Below are 24,259 nucleotides of genomic sequence, written 5' to 3'. Positions count from 1 at the left end.
TTTAGGGGCAATTGCACCCTAAAGGGCCACCAGGTTAATGAACTAAACAATTTTGAAAGGACCATAAAATCGTGGGTTGAATTTGTTATGAGAAAGACGAGCATGCAAAGATTTAGAGGAAAGCCACGTCTTATCTGCAGTCTTATAGGCAGGCGGACCAGTGCGATGGAGATCAGCAAACAATTTCATCCTGGTCTTTGAATCCACCAGTTTAAATAGATCTTTCATCTGATGGACTGCAGTTGCCAAAGGGAACTAGCAGCGGCTTGGACCAGTATTGAACCAGAAAGAGATGAAAGAAACATTTTAGAGTGAAGAGCATAAAAACAGAAAAATGGTGAAGACTTAGTTGCACTATGAACAGCATAGTTGTAAGAGAACTCGGCTAAGGGTGAAAAGGAAGACCAATCTCTTTGCGTGGAGTTACAAAAACAATGAAGAAACTGTTCCAAACCTTGGTTGAGATGTTCTGTCTGGCCATTAGACTGAGGATGGAAACCAGTGGACAGTGCCACTTCAGTTTGAAAGGACTTGCAAAAAGATTTCCAAAAATGGGAAACAAATTCAGGACTGCGATCATAAAGGATAATTTGAGGCATCACATGCAACTGGAAAACATCTTGTAAAAATATCAGTCCCATTTCTTTAGCAGAAGGTGATTTCGTTAGAGCAGTGTAATTAGCCATCTTTGAAAAAGTCAACGACAACCCGTATGACACCTCTCCCTTCAAAGAGGGGTAAAGCAGTGATAAAATCAGTGGAGATTGTATGCCATCGGTGTGGAGGAACAGGCAGAGGCCTGTGTAGCCCTGAAGGTCGAGATTGAGACTTCTTAATTTGGGCACAGACAAGACAAGAACCAACATACAATTCGTTGTCTTCTTGAATATAAGGCCACCAAAAGGAATGAAGCATGAGTTCCAGAGTGGATTTGAGACCCCTGTTACTAGCAACTGGTGAGTTGTGACACATCTTGAAAACCTCGAGGCGGGCGTCTTGGAATTGAATTAATAGAGTTCTTCCTTTGAACACTAAATTATTGTTCTTAACAGTTAGTCCTTGTAAGGAGTTCCATTGTTCTTGGGAGGCTTTGGAGCAATCAGCTTGAATCTTGTCAAGAAAGGATTGTGCTACTCCAACTATTCAATGTGGAGGGAAGATGTTCTGCTCAAAGATTGACTGAGTTTCAGGATGTTCAATGGCATGTTTAGCTGCAGTTACATATGCTTTGCATGAGTTCGCCATCTAGTGTTGGGCTCAGAGTGTTACAAGTTGTTTTTCTTCAAAGAAGCTTTTTTGAGTCACAAGATTGAGTGACTCCTCCTCTCTGTGATAGTGCGCATGGGCATCAAGTCCTTTGTTAGATTGTTTTCTTTCCGCCGTCTGGTTTGGATGCCTTTCCTCTTAATACGGTGAATTTCGTTTCGGTAATTCAGAACTTATTCTACTCTTTGTATAATATAGATATTTTCGAAATGTTCGATTGTGTTTCCATCTATACTCGATCTGATTTAGACCGTCTGGGTCGAATTTCTTGCCCTTGCAAGGGCAACGGCCTTTAATGACCTACTTCAATGTGAATCTGATGGAACGAACTCCGTTTAGATTCTGTCCTCGGTGTCACGCTAAATTTCCGTACACTGATCTGCATTCTGTTTGCAATCCTTGTCTATCTCCAGACCCTCAAGAGAACAATTGCGACGCCTGTAGATCTTTTCGATCAAAAAAGACTCTTCAGTACCGTAGAGCTCGTCGTCTCGAAATGGCATCCAGATCCACAGAAGACAAACCGGACATCTTCGATGAAGAACATGCCCAAGAAGAAGTTCAACAAGGGGCAATCTTTTCCCTTCATGATTCAGACTCTGAAGAACACTCCAACGACGACAACCACTACATACCTGCGGTACAGTACGTGAGTACAACTGCCCCATCACACCACACAAAAATAACTAAATAGACTCCAGGAAAGTCGTTGATCCTCCACTGCCTTTGGGCTATGGTCGGATTCGAAACGAAAGTCCGGATGACCAACTTTCAGGTTCAGCACTGAGATTTAAGACTAAGGTGCACTCGTCTTCGACCAGACAGAATCCTACACCAGTCTCCGAGTCGAGCTGAAAATCCGAGAGCACATCTTCGGAGCCAAAAAAGATTGCAACATCTTCGGAGCTGACACTTTCCGTTCAACCGAAACATAAACTTTCAGAGTCGAAAGCCATGGGTAGTAAAGAAACTACTTCTACCCAAGAATCCACAGACATTCAACCCATTTTAGAGGGGATGGATGCCAAACAAAGAGAGATACTTATTTGAAAGGACACAGGAAGAATAATGGCTTCCCCTTCAATGTCCTTTAAAAGGAAATTGGCTTTTAAAGACACTTCAAAAGATGAACCTCCATCAAAGAAGGTCTTCAAGGACAAACAACAGGGAGAGGCTTCAAAGCAGAAACAGCCTTCACTACCACATTCTCCTGATCTTCCTTCCACACCACCTCCACCACCGTCACCTACAGATGAGGCACAATTATCACCACATACATGCTTATTCTCACCACATGGGGGCGATCTTAATGATGACCAAGCGGAAACAGACCCATGGGATACAAATGACTCTGATCCCGTTTTACCAAATGACCCTCAGTTATATCCTGCCATACCCTCAGCACCAGAAGACACTACAGCATATAATCAAGTAGTGGCTAGAGCTGCAGCCTACCGTAATGTGCAAATGCACACTGATCACATAGAGCAGGATTTTCTGTTTGACACATTGGCATCAATGCATAAGTAGTACAAATGTCTTCCTATGCTCCCAAGGATGCTCAGACATGCTTCTGATATCTTTCAAGACACTATGAAAGCTTGGATTATCACTCCTAGAGTGAACAAAAAATATACACCTGATCCCTCAGACCCTGTGTGTTTATAAGAGCTCAACTACCTCTTGAATCCATTGTAGTTGGTGCAGCGAGAAAAAGGGCTAAAAGTCAGTCCACAGGAGTTGCCCCTCCTCCTGATAAGGAAAGCAGGAAAATAGATGCAGCTGGGAAAAGGGTGGTCTCACCAGCTGCAAATCACTGGAGGATAGCCAATTCACAAGCTCTTTTGGCTAGATATGACAAGGCACACTGGGACGAAATAGAAGAGCTATTACAATACCTCCCTACAGAACACCAAAAAAGGGGACAGCAAATAGTTAACGAAGGGCAAGCAATATCTAACAATGCTATAAGATCCGCTATGGATGCTGCTGATACAGCTGCTAGATCAGTTAACACCAGTGTGCTTATTAGGAGACATGTCTGGTTAAGATGTTCAGGTTTCAAACCTGAGATACAACAGGCAGTTTTAAACATGCCCTTTGATAAGCAGCATTTATTTGTCCCTGAAGTCGACACAGTAATAGACAAACATTTTTTTTTTTTTTAATATATTTGTATTGGTTTTGCAGGTATCAGTTACATACATGTTCAACAATAGGGTTTAAACTACCCTTCCCCCCCAGTGCCCTCCCCCATGTTGACTCCCCAAAAGTTAATAGATGCTCCTCACTTAGGACAGTCCATTTTACAGACCAGCCTGACCAGGGACTGAAATCTGTGTGGGAGTATCAGTTGAGGTCTTCATCTACATCCGTTCCAGCGGTTGATTGTGATTGATCTGACATTGTATCATACGGGTTTCTAAGGCAATCAAGGAAGCAGTCCCATTGTTGTGCTGTGTCTCTGGGTCTATAACCCCTAGCCGCCTCCCGGTGTAATATTTTCCCCTCTGCATCTGCTCATCGTATTAACTTGTCTTGCCATTTTTGTAGGAGGGGGGCCCCCCAAGGTCCTTCCAGTGCATCGTAATCTCTCTTTTGGCCATTAACAATGCTGATCTATATATCTGTTAGTGTTTTTTTTTTTTTTTTTTTTTTGCGTTAGGTCTGGGAAAGTCCCGAAGTAATGCTACTAGAGGAGACAGCAAGAGTTTCCTGTCTGTGACTGTAGTTATACTTTTAAATACCCCTTCCCAATAGGGCTTAAGTTTTGCGCAGCTCCACAGCATGTGGTCTAGGCTTGCCTCCGGCTCTGAGCAACGGGGGCATCTATCGCACCCAGTTGCAAACATTTTCACTATTTTATAGGGGGTCAGGTAAGCCCTGTGATAAATATAGAGGTTAATGAGTTTGAAACAAGCATTCCTAGACACTGTGTATACGTGTGCTGTGATTCTAGCCCATCGCTGCTCATCTATGGGGGGTCCCTGTATCTGTTTGCCATGCCAGTCGCAGTTTGTCCAGTGGAAGAATTGTGTCTTTATGTAATGCCCTGTAGAGAGCGAATACCACTTTCCTCTCCCCTCCTTGAGTGCGAATGGCCTGGCATCCAGCTTGTGTAGGTGGTTCGTGTACTCCCAGTTTCCAGTGTTGTTGTATGATTTTTATGATAGAGCCATACAAAAGGATCAACCCCGGGGGAACATCATATTGCTCCCTCAGAGCAGCAAAGGTCAGTAATTCTCCGTTATGGTGCAGGTCTCCCAATGTGGTAATGTTATGTGTAGCTAGTTGTGAGATCCCCTTCATGGCCCGCCCTCCACGTAACCTGGTCAGACTGCCCATCAGCACTTCTGGTGCGTATGGTCGCGCTGTACGCTTATGCTGTAGACTAGGACCCCAGCACGCGCGCCGGGTATGTAAGGCCGGCGGGTGTGGCTCCCGTCGTACCTTGGGATCCAACAGTAAGCCCAGAAGGGCAGGGAGTGAGTGGCCTGCGTAGTGATTCTGCCTGGTCCCCTCATGTTCAATGTGCAGTGTTTTCGCTAGCCATTGCAGCTGACAGATCAGTTAGCAGATTTCCACATCCTGAGCTGCCATTCCCCCATCTGCCGTTGGCCTCTGGAGTGTACCAATTGCCAGCCAATGCCTGCCTGCTCCCCAGATAAAGCTAGTTATAGTGGAATTAATGTCTTTAAATAGTGAATGAGGAATGAGCAACGGCAGGGTTGAAAAATAATAAATCAGTCTGGGCAATGCTACCATTTTTATCAATGCCACTCTCCCTGTCACCGACAGCGGCAGTGTATTCCAAAATATAATATCGGAGTGCAGCTTCCCAACCGCCCGGTGCATATTACCCTCTAATAAATCTTCGGGTTTGGGATAAATATGTATCCCCAGGTAACGAAATGTGGAGGGGGTCCATTCAAGCCCCCACTTGTTTTCCACCCTTGGGGCACCCTCCTGTAAGGGGAAAATATGAGATTTCTGCCAATTAATGCGCAGCCCCAACAAGTCTCCGATTTTCTCCAACAGGGCCATTGCTCCCGGCAGATCCGTCTCAACGTCCCCCAGAAAAAGCAGCATATCATCTGCATAAAGCGCAATGTGGTGTACTTGTGTCTCAGCTCTGAGCCCTGTGAAGTAGTTGCCTAATCTTGCAGTCTGTGCCAACAGCTGCACCGCGATCGCGAACAGCAGGAGCGACAAAGGACAGCCCTGTCTGGTGCCCCTGCTGATCAGATATGACTCCGACACTGTCCGACCCGTACGCACGTGTGCCATATGGTTCGTGCAGAGTAGATTTATCCACCGGATAAACCCCTGCCCCAATCCCATTTGCAGCATCACCTGTTCTAAAAAGTCCTACCGAAGGCTATCAAAGGCTTTTTCAATATCTACTGGTATTATTGCCGCATTGTGCAGGTTTGGGGAGTTAGAGTGTAGGATCGAGACCATTCGTCTTGATATTCAGAGCTGTGTTACGCTGGGGGATAAACCCAGACTGGTCTGAGTGAATCAGAGTGGTCAGGTGAGGTAGGAGCATGGTAGCTAATATCCGGCTAAGTATTTTATAGTCCATATTGAGCATGGATAAAGGACATTAAGAGCTCACATCTTTTGCTGGCCTGCCTTGTCTCAAGAGGGGTATTACTATGGCCTCGTCCATGGACAGAGGTAGCGTGTCATTTTCTTTCACCTCTGAATAAAGTGTGCGGGGGGGTGGGGGCAGTATGTCCAGATAGGCATCGTAGAACTCCACCGGGAGTCCATCCTCTCCTAGGACCTTCCCCCTAGCCATTGACTTCACTGCCCCCTTAATGTCCACAGGGGTCACTGATTCCTCCAGGGTCTGTCAGTCCTCCCCCCCCTAGTTGTGGGAGCTGATGGTCATCCAATACCTGTAGCTGCACCGGGTGCAAAGCCTCCCGGGGTGGGGCATACAACTGAGAGTAGTAGTGAGCGAACCTTTCATTAATATCTCTCTGCCCGTAAAGTCTCCTTCCCATGGGATCCTCAATTTCCATTACTAATGATTGAAGCCGCGGCGGGCCCACAAGCTAAGCCAGCAACGATCCTGCTTTGTCTCCCTCCGCTTGTTGTCTGGCTATGTATTGGGTGTAATCAAAACATCTCAATTTGTCTGCAGCTGTTGCGACCTTTTCCCTAGTGTCTATAAGGAAGGGAGACAAATCTGGGGTGGTCGGTCTTCGACGTTCAATGTCCCTAAGGTCTGTCGCATGTTTCTGGATGTCGTGTTCTAGGGTTTTTCTAACCCCTACCACCTCTGCTATGCATTTACCCCTAATAACCGTCTTAAAAGTCTCCCACTCAATCGCACGGGACGAGGCAGTTCCAGTTTTGTGACCAAAGTATTTGCGGATTGCGGTCGCAATGGAGTGTCTAAAGGCACTATCTTCAAGTGACTCTCCTCTGAAACGGCAGCTAGGTATGTGTGGTCAGTCTCTTTTCCAGGCCAGCATAAGTAGAAGGGGTTATGATCCGAAACTGTGCGACAGAGATATTTTGTCGCGTCCACTGCGCTATTTACCTCCAGAGTAATAGACAAACTTAAAAATGATTCCGAAACAGCTAAGGCCATGGGGACTTTGTATACCACACCCACCAGGGGTAATTTTTGTAGACCACAATTTAGAGGGGTTTTCAATCCATCAGCTACAGAAACAGCAGCCACCCATCAAAAACAATCCTCACAATTCTACACTAGAGGATCATTTAGAGGCTCCTATAGAAGATCTAACAGTAGAGGAAGAGGTAAACCATCCACAGCCAGAGGTTCCTCACAATCAAACAAACAGTGACTTTCTCACCATCCCCACAGAGCACACATCTCCTGTGGGGGGAAGACTTGTAAAGTTCTATACACAATGGCACAACATCACTGCAGATCAGTGGGTTCTGTCCATTATCCAACATGGTTACTTTCTAGAACTCACTTCCACTCCACCAAACATTCCACCTCGTTCACACAAACTAACTCAGGAGCATCTCATTCTATGAAAAATAGAAGTACAATCACTTCTACTCAAAGGTGCAATAGAGGTGGTACCTATAGCTCAACAAGGGAAAGGAGTATATTTTCTATACTTCCTTATACCAAAAAAAGATGGTAATCTCAGACCAATCATGGATCTCAGACCTCTCAATCAGTACATCCTCTCAGAGCATTTCCACATGGTCACTCTTCAGGATGTCATTCCCCTTTTACAAAAACAGGACTACATGACAGCATTAGATCTAAAAGATGCTTACAATCACATTCCTATACATCCAGCACATCGCAAATATCTAAGATTTGTGATAGCAGGCAAGCATTACCAGTTTAAAGTGCTACCCTTTGGAGTAACAACAGCACCAAGGGTATTCACCAAATGCCTTGCAGTGGTTGCAGCATACCTCAGAAGGCAACATATACATGTATTTCCCTATCTGGATGACTGGCTCATAAAAGCCAGCACCATTCAAACCTGTCAACAGTACACACAATACACAATCATTACCCTACACAGTCTAGGGTTCACAATCGATTACCAAAAATCTCATCTCCAACCAGCGCAAATACAACCATATCTGGGAGCAATTCTGAACACTCAGTCAGCATTATTGTACTCAAACCCATAGAGAATTCAAGCTTTCCACAGTCTCATATCACAGCTACAGTACAATCAATCTTACACAGTAAGATTTATCATGATACTATTGAAAATGATGGCATTGTGCATAACAACAGTACCCAATGCATGTCTAAACATGAGACCCCCTACAACAGTGTCTCTCCCAACAATGGTCTCGGGCACAGGATCAACTTCTCAATCTAGTGTTGTTGGACCGCCAGACTTACAACTCTCTGCAATGGTGGAATCACACCAACTTATCAAAAGGGCTGCCATTTCAGGACCCTGTGCCACAGACCATAATCACCACAGATGCATCAGTGAGAGGTTGGGAAGCCCATCTCAATAATTTTACTATACAGGGAGAATGGGACTCAGCCCAGCAGACTCTCCCACTTATTCCATTTCTGTTCAACAAGATACGTCACACCTCCCTCGCTATCATACTCATAGCTTCCACGTGGGCACGTCAGCACTGGCACACAACACTGTTGGACCTATCTGTAGTACCACATCACAAGTTCCCAAACAGACCAGACCTATTGACTCAAAACAAAGGTCAGATCAGGCATCCTAATCTCAGTATGCTCAACCTGGCCATTTGGCTCCTGAGGTCATAGTGTTTGGATATCTAAAGCTTCCATCAGAATGTATGGACATTCTAAAGGAAGCACCTAAACCTACAACCAAGCAGTGGTATTCAGCTAAATGGAAACGTTTTGTATATTACTGTCAACCCAAAAACATTGATCCACTTAAAGCAATCGTACAGGATATTGTATTTTATTTGCTTTACTTACAAAAAGCAAATCTTGCATATTCATCTATTAAAATTCATATAACTCTGTCATGAAAGCTTTTATGGAAGGCCTTTAAAAAGTTATTCCACCTAGAGCTCCACCAGCTCCTGTCTGGAATCTTAACACTGTGCTCACAAGGATGATGGGTCCACCATTTGAACCCAGGCATTCTTGGGCTCTTCAGTTTCTCTCATGGAAAGTAGCTTTCCTGGTAGCAATTATTTCCTAAAGGAGATTTAGTGAAATTCAAGCATTCATTTTAGAAGAACCTTTCTTCCTAATTCACAAACACAAAATAGTACTTAGGACAAATCCAAAATTTCTACCAAAAGTGGTTTCACCATTCCACATCATTCAGTCAGTGGAATTGCCAGTCTTCTTTCCAAAGCCAGATTTAGTTGCTGAAAGAGCTCTCCACACTCTTGACCGCAGAAGAGCGCTCATGTAATAAATAGACAGAACAAAATGTTTTTGAAAATCTACACAACTTTTTGTGGCTTTTCAACAGCCTCATGAGGGTAATCCTATTTCAAAACAAGGATTGGCCAGACGGATAGTAACGTGTATTCAAACTTGCTATCTTAAATCTAAAAGGCAACTATTAGTAACTCCTAAATCACATTCTACTAGAAGGAAAGGAGCTTCAATGGCATTCTTAGGAAATATACCAATAGCAGACGTATGCAAAGCAGCCACATGGTCCACACCATACACATTTACTAAACACTACTGTGTGGATGTGCTATCTCGCCAACATGCAAATGTTGGTCAAGCAGTGCTTAAAACACTGTTTCAGACTGCTCCAACTCCTACAGGCTACCCACTGCATATTTTAGGAGGGGACTGCTTTTCAGTATATGCAAAGCATTTGTATCTGCAGCTACACATGCCATTGAACGGAAAATGTCACTTACTCAGTGTACATCTGTTCATGGCATGTAGTGCTGCAGATTCACATGCACCCTCTCTCCTCCCCGGAATTCTGTAGCCGTTGTGGTACTTTCTTATTTAAATATGTATATACATTGCATGGACATCTTTTTTACTTACTATATATATGTACATATACAATTCTTCACTCCTTACTTCACCCTACTGCGGGAAAACAATCTAACAAAGTACTCAATGCTCATGCGCACTATCACCAAGAGGAGGAGTCAATCGATCTTGTGACTCGAAAAAGTTTCTTCGAAGAAAAACAACTTGTAACACTTCGAGCCCAACACTAGATAGCGAACTTATGCAAAGCATGTGAATATGCAGCACTACATGCCACGAACAGATGTACACTGGATAAGTGACATTTTCCATATGGGTGATAGAGCATCTGCTAGAGTATTCTTAGTGTTGAAAATGTAGGTAATACAGAAGTCATACTAATTAAAAAAGTAATCCCAATGGGCCTGACTGTTTCTACACTGCACATTTCCGAGACACTGGAGATTATGATGATCTGCTCCATTTAGAAAGGTTCTTGGGATACCGTTAAAAAATGTCTCCACATGGTCAGGAGTTATCTTTATAGTACAGAGTATTATTTTCTGAATCAAATAAGATATGGGACTGGGGGTGGCAGAGAGCTGGTGCGCAAGATGGCCGCACATTTGTGAGGCTCCCTTGGTCTGGTGGTGAAATCCGACATAATCGCCAGAATTTTGAGTACATCACTCGTAACAAACGCCTGCCTGCTGATCTCAACAGGCGCACAAACAGTTGTGGAAAATTGAAGCACAGATACTTGCAGAAGTGTGGAGAAATAATGACATTGTGGGGCTAGAGATAGGCCTAAGATGATGGACGCACTATGATCGGGCCTCAGTATCACCTGAGAAGATCTGCAACGACAGATGCTGAACACGACAAACCGAGGGAAGGACCTATTGCCCTAAGGTCTCTTCTCCGAGCGGAGCAGCAGATCACCAAGTGATCTACACAGCAGGATCGTATGTAGGCGGGGTGGATGCTGAAGTTGAACGGACTGTAGTGGTCGGGCGGGCCTGGATGGGTCCACGGCTCCAACATCTATCTCTGCCTAAATCAAGAGCGAGAACAAGGCTGACTGCTGTGGTTTGCGGTGAGTGCGGGGGGGCCGATCTGTCAGAAGACCATGGGGGCTTCATATGCAGCACAGCTTACGAGACTACTTCAATTATAAATTGATGCTAGTGCCCCGGGCAGCCCCTGCACTGCAACTTAAATCATCGTGCTTGATTTACTACTGATGTTACACTACTATGCACCTGTAGGATCGATCTGCTCGTGCCCCCCACCAACGTACTTGTATGGTGAGGCATGGCTGATCTAGCTCTATGCAAGATATGAGAAAGGGAGACACATGCCATCGACCAAGCAGCTGTACTTTTGACAATATAACGAACCGTATGGCATAATAACTGCCATAGTTCTATGGCTTTATGCCCAGAACTCGCTGGGCTTGGCATGCAAGTTAAACCTAGCATTATAGGCGACTCATTTAAATTTCCTATATCAGGCGCGCAAATGTGGGGAGCTAAGGGGGCGTGGGACTCTCCAGTAGGATAACACAACAGTCATCCGCACTTTCCTAACCACTAACATCTGAAATTTTGCCCCACCCAGAATGAAATATATGGAGCTACCACCGTGGGGCAAAACAGATGGCAGGCAATCCAAACTCCAATTTGAGTCACGTCACCCTGCAAAGCTACCTAACGATGACGCTGACTCATCTGAAACCGCAGAGCGGTCAGCAGACGGATCACAGGATGAAATGGAAATGAAGGCGCTTCTGGTGGCCTTGAAACACAGCCTGATGTCCATAGAGGCTAAAATAGACACCATGTGCATTAGAATTGACTCCATGCCATACAAAGTGGAGGGCCACGATGGACGACTTCAAGGAGTGGAACAAAGGCTAGCTAATGTAGCGGACACCATGACCTCTCGTGTCGAACAACTTCTGAATATGGAAAAGGTATTCAAAATAATATTGCCCAAGAACGAAGATTTGGAGGTGCGATCGCACAGATATAGCTTACGTATTCTAGGAATGCCTGAAACAACCAACACAGGAAAAATGGAGGATTACGTGGAGAGACTCCTCATCACGCTATTTGTTGCAGACTCTTTTTCCAAAGTGTTTATTGTGGAGAGGGCTCATAGATCTCTTATGACTCGGCCACCACCAAGCACCCTCTGCACGCCCGATTATTGCCTGGATTTTAACTATCGAGATTGCTACACGGCGCTTAGACTGGCTACAGAGCAGAAGACTCTACACTTTGATGGTAATGCTGTGTCTGTCTACCCCGATTTTACCATAACAGTTCAGGAGGCTCGGAAAAATTTCTTGCTGTTAAGCAGAGGCTATGCCAAGCAACAGTCCCCATCCGAAGCTGTATCTATCCGATTGAGGATTACTTACGAGGGGAAGGAACATATTTTCAGGAATCCACAACAGGCACAAGACTTCATGCGGAAAAATGCTATTAGTCAACTGAGAAAAGAGGCTAGGGAGGCTCAGTCCAGATCCAAATCTCCAACATCGGACATTGACTAACACTAAGGCCCTCATTACGAACTCGGCGGGAAATCCCGCAGAGTTCAGTGCTGGTGGTCGAAACATCGACCGCCAGCACGTTGAAGACCCCGCCAGCCAAATAAACAATATTCCGCTGGGCCGGCAGGCGGAAACAGTGTTTCCACCCACCGGCCCAGCGGAATGCAGGGCCCGTACATTGATGCTGGCTCCACATGGAGCCGGCGGCAATGTAGCAGTGCGGCGGGTGCAGCAGCACTCGTCGCGCATATCACTGCCCATAAATCGGGCAGTGACAAGCACGATGGGCTGTGCAGGGGGGCTCCTCCACTGCCCATGCGGCCAGCCTTTCCCTGGCCAGCTAAACCACTAGGGAAAGGCTGGGGGGGAAACAGGTTCCTTATCCGGCAGGCAGCGCTGCTTGCATCGCTGCCCTGTCGGATAAGGAACTCCGCCATCGCCAGTCTGCCTGGCAGTGGCGAAGTTCCGCCTGTGGCGGTCACCCAATGTACATTATATGGCGGGCCGGATCGCCATGCCAGTGGCGGTAAATTCCGCCACTGCCGGCATGGCGGTCTGGACCGCCATATTCATAATGAGGGCCTAAGTCTCTATCGTGATGGTTGGTCGTGACCATAGTGTTCTGCTCTGGAATGTCACCCTGAGTGGAGCCCTTTGAGACTTCTATAATGAGTTACATGCTTCTTGATTATAATGATTTGCTTTACTCACACTTTAATATTTAAATAGGCTGATGCTATTGCAGTACCCCCAGACACCCATTTTACGATCGAGAAGGAAACCGCCTGGCTCCTGGGGTCACCCCCACAGGTTAACCCTCCTACACCTGTTCCCTCACTAGGTGTGATGTTGTTGTATGGGAAAGTTCAGTATTTGTGAGAGGGACGGTAAATACTTTGCAGGTTTGGGCTGCTGGAGTGGGAGAAGGGAGGATGTTGGGGAAGTTTCTTTGTTTTATTCTTTCAGATATGGGTTTCAATGATCAAGATTGGGAACAGGAGATGTAATAATACGCTGCCCCATTATACATAATGTAAACTATACACCTCATGACCAATCAGGGGAATCACCACAGCATTGAATCACGTGCGCTCACCACCGAGGTGACATGCAGGTGCCTGACATGGAATGTTCGGGGTCAGGGTGACCAGCGTAAGCATAGACACACACTGGCTTACTTGTATAGATATGATATTCACATCACATTATTATAAGAGAGACATTTCTCGTCCACTGCAGGAGCGGCATTTGATGCTAGATGGGCCACCTGCAGACACTACTCCACCTATTCCTCCTATGCACAGGGGACGATCACAATATGCAGGGCAGTGCCTTTCCAGCTACAGGGATATCTTAATGATGATCAAGGGTGCTACACTCTCCTATGGGGTAGGCTGAGACCTATGCCCTTTTTATAGCCATTTGTCCTTTATGGACTCACAGGAAGAGGAAGGTGGACTTCACTAGGTTTCTAGATGAGGTGGTACTTGGCTGGCTGAGCGATGCACATCGTTAATTTCTAGTTGAGGCCTTTATGGAGTATGAGATCCCCAAAGTGATCATGTAACTGCAACTGGAAAGGGCCAGGGCTTGATGGCCCCCCGGCAGACTTTTATAAATCATATACCGAGTTATTGACACCTATTTTAAAGAAGGTCTATCATGAATCGAAGGAAGTAGGCACCCTTCCCCCTACTATATGCAAAGCTATGATTCTGGCCTTCCTCAAACCTGGCAGACCCCCTGTTAAATGTGATTGATATAGACCTTTATCTCTCATCAATTGCAACGTTACGATATTAGCTAAAACACTTGCCAGTCGCCTCTCATTGCTCCTACCATTTCTGGTATGGCCAGATCAATCTGGATTCCTGACGGGGAGATCGACTTCACTTCGAACTTTGTTTGCAGTGATGCAAGATATAGATCCAGATCTTGCTGTGGTGGCTATTTTTTTGGATGCCACAAAAACCTTTGACTCCCTTGAATGGTATTTTTTAATAGTTTTGCAGCATTGAATGGGGACTTCTAGTGATTTATTTATTTTAGCCTGGATAGCCCTACTGTACTCACACCCCACAGCAAGAGTGCGAAAAGATGGCTTGGTCTCTGATCCGTTATAAATCTCTTGGGGCACTAGACAGGTGTGCCTGTTGTCACTGCTACTTATTGCACCGGCTGTGGGGCCCCTGGCTGCCAAACTAAGGCAATGACACTGGGAATTTGCTATCCGCTATCCCTCGAAGACACCTTTTAGTATCCCTCTGTGCTGATGACATTACTTTATACCTGAAAAATCCACAGACAAGTCTGAAATAGGGTGCTATGGGAGTTTGTCTATTTTGGGGAAATGCCCGGTATACAGATAAACTGGGGGAAATCCCATATTTTCCCCCTGATGCCCGGCATGCAACCATTCACTCCAGAGTGTCCAGTGCAGTGGTGCTTTATTGATCTTAAATATTTAGGGGCTGCGATTACTCGAAGCAAGGAGGAAACACTGAGGGCCAATTACGGCATTGCGCTCTCAGCAATTACTGATAGCATCACTTGGTGGAAAGCCCTACCTTTGTCATTGGCAGGCTGTATCAGCCTTATGAAAATTATCATACTCCCTAAACTCTTATATCTCTTCTTAGACATACCATACCCGCCTAGTCGCTCCTGTTTTTCATGCCTCTGCACTCAGATGATCCAACTGGCATGAGCTGGTAAACAACCTCATATCCATTGGGACATTCTTACCCTCCTCTTTTATAAAGGTGGGTTCGAAGCTCCGAACATAGAACTATATTATTACTTCACACAAACTCACTATGCCATTCATTGGTACAAACCCACCCCATATCTAACACATCTGGCTGTTGAGGAGGGATACATGAGTCAGTTGCCATCGACCTCCTATTTTTGTGCTGTGATGCATTTTCCAGATTCAGCAGACTCTACAATAACGTGCACCACTTGTGCATGGCGTGACCTGGCACAACACGCCAATAAAACTTTACTGTACTCTCAACTAGTCCCGCTAACATACCACCCTCTGTTACCTGTCACACATGCAGCTACTTGTCAGATGCTCCTCCAGTGACTTGACTGCCCCACTGTGGTGATCTATATGTAGATGGCCTGTTTAAAATGAAAGAGCAATTCTTTGCAGGAGTGGTGCCATCCCCATTAGACACATTCATGTATATCAGGCTTAGATATAATATAAAGGCAGCCACGCCCCGGCTTTCCCGAAGAGCCACTGACACTGAACATACACTGCTTCAGGCAGAGACGCCACAGCGTCTAGTTTCCACCCTGCACTACACTATACAATTGGAAGTGGCCCCCAGGAAAACCAGGGCCTGTGCAAATTGACAGACAGAAATAGGTGTGAACCTGATGGATGACATCTGGGGCTTGTGCTGTGTGCATACTGAAGACATTGCCTCCAGTGGTTGCCTCCGCATCATAAATTTCTCCACTAGAGTCTGCTACACTCTGCATACACTATACAGATATGGGCTACGAGCAGATGACAAATGCCAGTGCTGCAAAATGGAGGGAGCTGATTTCCTACATTTAGCGTGGGACTGCGGCCATATTTGAGAGTATTGGAGTGAAATAGAGGGTGAATTGTGGAATATGGTAGATTCTGCTCTCACACTCACCACCCCCCCTTCTAGCTTTCTTGGGATTCTAACATCAGATTGAAACTTGCTATAGGAAATTTGTAGCAATGGTGTTACTACTTGCAAAGCGTAGAATTGTATGCCGATGGGGAAGGAGAAACACCCAAATGTAAAGATTGGCTAACCAATCTCATATATTGTAATGACCAACTGACTGTATATGTGGAAACTTTGCCTCTGGGCTCTAAGCCCAAGGATATTTGGGACCCCCTGCGTTGCTACCTGTTGACTCACTTGGATGCCCTTTCAGGCCTGAAGCCCACAAGATATTCAATAGTGAACTGTCTATGCAGGGTCCCTTTATGTCAGTCAGATATCGAGCGACCAAAGGAAGGGTGGGAACTGTACTCTAAATGTGCACCCAAAACGTCAAAAGACATAGCGAAAGGCTGCTATTGGAGAGCAGCTGTGAACCCCCTCTCATATGTACTGGTAGATATGCTTCATTTGTGTTTTGGGATGAGTACGCTTGGTGGGATGTAGGTGATAAGGGATAGACTGGTTGGTGAACTGATGAACTACATGATATGCCTTCTTTCCACTGTCTTCATGTAACCAATTGACATGCATCTTCTCCGTATTTCATGCGTGTAGTTATCAAGTTATCGAAAATCAATAAATAACATAAAATTTAAAAAAACATAAGATATGGGACTAGAAAAAGATTGGTATGGAAGGCCATCATCTTCCTGACATTGTAGAAGCACAGCTCCAGTGGCCCGGTCGGAGGCATTGGTTCCCACAATGAACTTTGTAATGAGAACTGGATGACGCAAGATTGGTGCTTGTGTGAAGACTTTCTTTAATCATATAAAGGCTTCCTCAGCTTGATACTCCCATGTGAAACCGTGACAGAGCATGTCTTACGCAAGTTAATTGGGCTAAGCTTTTAAAAAACTGCCTGTAGAAATTTGAGAAAAACACAAAAACTGTATTTATTCCACATTAGATGGAGTTGGAAACCTTGCGCTTATCCGTAAAGATTCCACTACTGTTGATATGATGGCCTAAGTTGGGTTGATGAAATTCACACTTCCTCAGCTTACAAAACAGCCTATTCTGGTGGGGTCTAACTAATACCTGGCTGAAGTGCTGATGATGTAGAAGGGGGATCTCTGGAGAACACTAGGATGTCATTGAGATAGGCAACCACAAATTAATTAAACATGTCAGCAAATATATGGTCCATGAAACGTTGCAAGACTGCTGGAGCATTGCTCAAACCAAAAGGCATGACACAGTATTAAAAATGCCCAAGTGGAGTTCTAAAGACTGTTTTCCTAGATGGTCCCCTTCGACACCTTTCATTCTAGGATCATATCGCTGGACAAGGGGATCCCTCAAGGATCTTCCTTGAGCCACACTCTTTTTAACATCTGTGTGGCACCCCTTGGCCAAATAGTCACATCCTATGGTTTCGAAATACTATCCTATGCAGATGATACCCAATTAATCATTTCCTTTGGGCAAAATCAAGAAAAAATTCAAAACAGGTTTATAGACTGCATGAGGAATATTGCCACATGGATGACACTTAATTACCTACAGATAAATGGAGACAAGACTGAAACCTTGCTCTTCAGAAAAGCTCAGGCATATTGGTTGGATGACTGGTTGCCCCCTAACTTAGTAGTAGCCCCTTATCCCAGGAGGACGGTAAAAATCTGGGTATACTCCTTGATGAGAACCTGCCCACGAGAGATCAGGTTATGTCTATATGCGGTGCTTGTTTCGGTACCATGCGCCTGCTCAGGAAAGTATTTCTTTGACTCCCATTAAGGTCCAGATGAACTCTAACTCAAGCTCTAATAATTAGTTGTCTTGACTATGAGAATGACTTCATGTTGTTCACAACGCAGCTGATCACCTGGTCAGTAAGCTTCCCCAAGGCTCTCCATCGGCCCCTCCACTCAAAGCTCTCCACTGGCTCCCAGTCAGGAAATACCCCTGATCAAACTCCTCTGTCTTCTCCGACCAGCAAGGGCCTACCCCTTACCTACAGGACAAACTCATTTAATTTGTCCTAGCAGAAACCTAGATAGACTGATCCAAAGATAGACTGTTACTGTGTGCCCGCCACATTCACACTTCTAGATACAGCAGGTGATTTTCTTACCTTGCCCCCTCATCTCTGAAGTAGGCTTCTCTTTCGCATCAGATCTTGTTCTTACTTCAAGTTTTATAAAACATCTGAAAACCTGGATATTTTGCCTTGCTGTTCTGTCCTGACTCTGCTGAGTGCCGAGATACTCCTTCAGGAGTGAGTCACTGCGCTATACCAAAAGTCTCCAACTAACATAATATAACAAACTGTCAGGATACTGACACCAGTCTAGAAGATTCTAACAACGGGTAGATTTGAGGGTCCAGGTTTTGACTGTCCTTGTCTGGGCGTGGGACATTATGTTGGCGGACCAGCCCCTTGCAGGTAAGTCTAATTAGGGTGTGCAGTGGCCTGCCAGATCTACCCAGTCCCAGATCACACTCACACTGCTGCTTGTCCCGTTGTCACAAGGCAGCCTCGAGGAGTTGTGTTGAGCTGGACGCCAGCGGTGCGACATGCACTGATTTGTGTTTTTTCTCTCTTTCTCTCTTTCATCTGCCTCCAGTAGTTAATTCCTTAACTTAATATACACTTAACAAATCTCAGGAAAGGGCCATACATAAAACTGTATGTTGTGCACTAAACTTGTTAGACTGCTTCCGGTCACATTACTCTTTTTGCATGCATGGGCATCCAATCCACATGCTATTATTACTTGTTCATGCTTTTAAATGTACTAGTTTCCTTTTGTGATTTCTTCTAGTTCATTACTGTACTTTTTGTTCCAAACAGTGATCGTAATAGCCCTTGCTGTAAAGGTTGTCAATTTGAAACAGCCCAGAAAAAGTGTCAGGAGGCAATTAATGCTACCTGCAAAGGAGAATCATTTTGCACCGGTAAGGACTGCTCCTTTTGTCTGTACTTTGTGAATCTGACAAATTAACACGAGGGTGAAAATAATTGATCAAAAGTCTGATGTGCTGAATATCACAAGTAAGGAATGCCTGCAAAAAATCAAATCATCAAGGGCCCATTATCAAGTCCAGATAAGGCAAAAATTGTTTTTCAGAACTTTACAAAAACTTTCATAAATTAATAGAAAGAAAGCTTGTGCAAAATGATAAGTAGGGGAATATAAAGTTAAACAAAGACAATGAGGTGTTATAATAATCTGAGGACTCGTAGGAGGAGGGGGAGTAGTGGGGCTACAAAGGACCAGCAATGGTTAACCAGTGCCTCTCTGGCTGACTGTATCGAGGTGGGGTGGTGGAGCAATATAGAGAACAGTTTTGGGCAGTTCAGTTGAGGAGGGGAAAAACAGTGAATATGCAAGAAAGAGGAAGTGGAGGGTGAAGGGAGCTCTGTGGTGGGATTCCAAATTGTATTTAAAAGAAGAAGCCAAGCCAGAATATTCATTTACTTTAGGCATCTGCACAGGAAGTGAAATCACTGGATTCCCCATCATCCACTGGCATAGAAAGTGACATTACTGGATTTCCCATCATTCATCTGCACAGGAAGTGGCATCACTGACTTACCTAATGACTGCCGCAGTGTGGATGAGCAGCAGATGTGCAGAGCTGGCATGCCAATGACATGCCGGTGTGCGCTTGTCCACGTCTGGAACATGCCAAGAACCCTGACCCTCCAGCTGTACCATGCTGTGACCCTCTGCCCCCTCAACCCCATCCACTGCTCCACACACTGCTACCTTACCTCACCATGCAACATTGAGGGAGCATTCTCATGTGCTTCATGCAAGTTTACAGGCATATACCCACGTCCAACGCTCATTGCACCAACAACTCCTAGCACCCCACTCTCTTACACTTATACAGTCCTGCAACCACCCACACACATCACTTCACACTTGCATGCATGCTCCTCAACACCCACTCACTCACCAAACACATTGCAAAGATCTGGTGCCTGTTGCATGGTAATGCTCCAGACCTACTTTTTTCCACAGAAACCTTGCTGTACCCTGCATAGCACAGCTGTTGCCCCCGCCTACTGGATTGCCAGACAAGACTGACTTCACAAGCTCAGAGGCGGAATCGCCATCACCCACAAGAACACCGTCAGTTGCACCACATCCACAGACACATCATCCTTCAACATGGAACACCTGTTGTTCAAGCTCTACGTCACAGCCTACTTTACTCCAGCACTCTCATCTACAGACCATCGGGACTGGACACCAAATTCACCAACACCATCACCATCACAGACTTTGTTACACCACTTGCCCTCAATGCTAGCAATTACATCCTACTCAGAGACCCGAACTTCCACCTGGTAGACCCTGCCAAGCACTCATTGAAGACCTTGGAAGCCTGGGCCTCACCCAACGAGTAAAGGGACCTACTCAAGTCACTAGACACCTTTGGGACCCTGTTTTCACTAACTTCAGCAACATCTGAGTCGACGAGCCCAGAACAGTTGCCTAGAAACACCACGACAGGTCACATCCCCATCAAGTTCAGCATCCTCGCCCTGGTCCTACACCACACGCACCACCGCCAGGACGCAGGGGTGTGTAGTATGCTCAAGAGCTGCAGATCACAAGGGCGAAGTGTGTAGTGCACCACTAAGGAGCTACAGATTATAAGGATACCGTGAACTTAAGAGCTGCACATCAAAAGTACATAGTGCGTGGTATACTCATGAGCTTTGGATTATATGGACACAATGTGTGGTGCACTTAAGAGCTGAAGATCACAAGGACGCAGTAGTGCACAGTATGCTCAGGAGCTGCAGATCACAAGGACAAAGTGTGTAGTGTGCCACTGAAGAGCTACAGATCATAAAGAAACAGTGCATTGTGTGCTCAAGAGCTGTGGAATGTAAGAACACAGCAGTACTACATAGTGTGCATAGGGGCTGCAGATAATAAGGATGCCGTTCATGATAAACTTGAGGTGCATACCATAAGAACGGTGCATAATGTGCTTGAACTACAGTTTATAAGGATGCAGTCAAGAATAGTGTGCTCAAGAGTTGCAAATCACAAGGATGCTGTACGTAGTGCACTTGAGCTGTGGGTATATGTCTATGCAGTTGCATGTAGTGTGCCAAAGGGCTGCAGATCATAAGTAAACAATTCTGTTAGAGACATCTAACTGCATATTCCTCACTTTGAGAATTTCCCCAGGTGCCAGACAAGATCTGGAAACATTCATAGCGATTCCCTTTTGTGTGGGCAGGATAAGTTGTGCAGCTCTGCATCTGGTCCATCCTGCTCCAGGCATGATGTTGAGGCTACTATATATGCTCCACCTCCAAGAGTGGAGACCAGCTCCTTACTTTCCGTTCCTTACTTTCCGTTCCTTCTGACGTGGATCTAGAGCTCTTCAATCCTGAACTCCTGATGGAGTTTTTTTCACTGATATTTCTTGAATGTGGTGTGCAGACAGTGTCACCCCCTAAAACATCAGGGTTTAAGCTGTGTTGTGACTGTTACTGACAAATGTTGGTAACAGAGACCCACGATGTTTGTCTGTGGTGCTTCTGCTTAAAACACGACTCTGCAGTGCATCTTGAAACACGACTCTGCAGTGTGTCTGTGCTGCACAAAAATGAACAAAAAGGCCATCCGTGACCAAGAAGCCAAGAAAGCATTTGCCAAAGTCTTGAGGTCGAAGAAGAGCTCATGGTCTAAGTTGCAACAGTTCAGATCAAAATCATGGACTCAGTCGTGCTCCTGTTCTTGAGGCTGCCCCCGTGACTACTTATCTTCAATGTCACAGGCCTCAGGTAGGTCAAGGAAGTCCCACTAGAAGTATAAGTAATCCAACTATGGGTGTCCTTCGTTCCACTATTCCACCCTTCTGAGTTGCTCAACATTCCTAGCACCTCTAGGTCGGGGAGTCTTTCCCCTTCTGAGGAACCGATCTCGACACTTGTCACACTTCTGTCCCACCCTGAATGGACAGCAATGCCACAGCAGCTCCAACACCTGATGCTGGCAATGAACTACAATTTTGGTGCCGTACCAGATCCGTCTGGCGTGCCCCTTCAGGCCCCACAGATCCGAGGGGTCTTTCAGTCTGGAGATCCATCCTCAACATTGAATGTGGCACCAAACCCAGTCCCACTGCCATCTATGGCTCCATTCTTTATCATGCATGACACTGTGTTTGGCGCCACAACCAATGCCACCGGTGCGCAAATCAACATCAGTCTTGACGTCACCAACATGGGAAGGAAAACTGATTTTATTGTCAGATTCAGAAATTTACGTTATACCACCCGGACCTAATGCCCATTTTGAGTCGGATTATGCCCCATATATCAAAATAGGAAATCTTGAAGATGACAACAAACAATGTGAGGAAGACAATATCTTTGATGCCCTGCAGGATGTCAGTGGTCTCAATACTTCCCTAGACATGCCTGTCTTCAGGTAATCTACTGTGGCTACTGAAGAGTCTAAATCCTTCGCCACGGTGATTTGAAGGGCACTAAGATGATTTATATCATCCTGCCAAGCCAGGGGCTCAAAACTACTCTCCTAACAGAAGACGTTAACCCTGCACAAGCTACATAGGAGCCACACATCTCCTAAAATGATACCCTAACTGTTGCGCTGGTGGGCGCCTGGTCAAAACCAGGAACTTGCCCTCTTGTCAATAGGCAGGTGATGAGGCAGCATTGACCAGCTTCTGGGGATCCAGACGTCCTTTTGCAGCATCCCACTCAGGAAAACCTTGTTGTCCAAGCATCAGCGAGCTACTTGAACCCCAGTGCATTCCCTATCACCTCATCTGACAGGGAATAAAAGAAAATGGAAACATTCGCCAAACTAATATTCTCATCGGCCAGCCTCACCCTTAGGTTGATAAACACCACATGCCTCCTGGTCGGATAGTTGCATGCATTAAGGATCAAAGTGGTAGATACCTTGACAGTGGTCTTAGACGACATCCATCAAGGTGTACAGAAGCAGTTCTTGGAAATACAGGATGCAACGAAATGCTCTATCAAGTCTTAGTTTGAACACCACTGACTGTCTGGTAAGAGAGGTCATCACCATTGAGCTTTCATGTGGATATCCAACAATCCATTATGGACATGCCCTTTGACAGCTGAAGGTTGTTTGGAACGAAAGCGGACTCTGCCCTTGAGAGCGTTAAAGACAGCATGACCATTCTCTATTCTCTGGGCTTAGCTGCGCAAACTGGACAGTTCCTCTAGTATCATCACCCTTTTGACGCTTTGGTAGGAACACCCTGCAGTGGCAGAGACAATACCTGCTGAGGCCGGGGACTGGGCCAACAGCATCCAAGATCCCAGCGGCAACGAGCTGCCCAAGCGGCAACCCCTACACCTGTAGCTGCCACAAAAACATTTTAACTTGTCTTCAGCAGCTCACCATCAGTCAGTAGGTGGGATCCACATCACCTTCTGCCTCCTGTGTTGAAGGAAAAATGTCTGATCAATGGGTGCTCCAGATCGTTTAGATTGGATACTCCGTACCCTTTCTGTCCTATCCCCCAGCTTTGCTACCCACACCACAACACCTCTTGGAGGACCACTTACCCATACTCTAAGGAGAAGTTCAGGCTCTCTTGTCTAAGGGAGGAGTTCAGACTGTGTCAGCATTAGAAATCAGGACTGGTTGTTACTTCCGTTAATGTCTGGGGCCAGAAAAGATGAAGGCCTCTGCCCTATCCCGGACCTTTGGTTCTGAACTTCTTCCTCCAGAAGGATAATTTGAAAATGCTCACCCTGGCCTAAGTTATTTCGGTCCTGGATCCATGAGACTGGATGGGGAAGTTAGACTTGCAGCACACACATTTTCACATCCCTGTCCTGCTGTCCAACAAACTTTACCTGCAGTTTCAAGTAGGCCAGGAGCACTTTCAGTTTACTCTGCTCCCCTTTCTCCTGACCACTGCATCTCTGATGTTCACAAAGCTGATGGTTGACGCAGCCTGTCTGGGGAGTTTGGGAATACCAGTATTCCTATATCTCTACAACTGGCTGATAAAGAGCAGAACAGCAGTCATAAACCACCTCCATTTGAGTGCCCATCTGTTGACATTGTTAAAGTTTTCCATCAACATGCTGAACTCACACCTTACTCCTTAACAGCGACTCCCTCTTGTTGGAGCCATCCTGGATAAAATGCTTCTCTGAGCCATTCTTCGGCTTCAGCAAGTCCAGCATATTTAGACTGTGATCCTGATGTTTTTATCCTGCAGCCTGGGTCTCAGTGAGTTTGGCTGTGTTCATTAAGCTCCAAACAATTTAAATGAATACTGGTTTAGACTTAGAAAGGTTAGTCTTTTGAG

The 24,259-nt window shown here is 45.6% G+C and overlaps 1 protein-coding gene across 1 annotated transcript in view; it reads left to right on the top strand.

The window, feature by feature from the left end:
- ADAM17 (ADAM metallopeptidase domain 17) overlaps window positions 1-24,259 on the top strand; it is a 475,078-nt gene that overhangs the window by 336,577 nt on the left and 114,242 nt on the right. The window contains exon 13 of the mRNA XM_069235905.1: window positions 18,756-18,859. Coding sequence (XP_069092006.1) covers window positions 18,756-18,859 — 104 coding nt within the window. The remainder of the gene's footprint in view (window positions 1-18,755; window positions 18,860-24,259) is intronic.

Source organism: Pleurodeles waltl, chromosome 5, assembly GCF_031143425.1.
Source record: "Pleurodeles waltl isolate 20211129_DDA chromosome 5, aPleWal1.hap1.20221129, whole genome shotgun sequence".
Taxonomy (NCBI): Eukaryota; Metazoa; Chordata; class Amphibia; order Caudata; family Salamandridae; genus Pleurodeles; species Pleurodeles waltl.
This window is presented reverse-complemented; position numbering and strand designations above follow the sequence as displayed.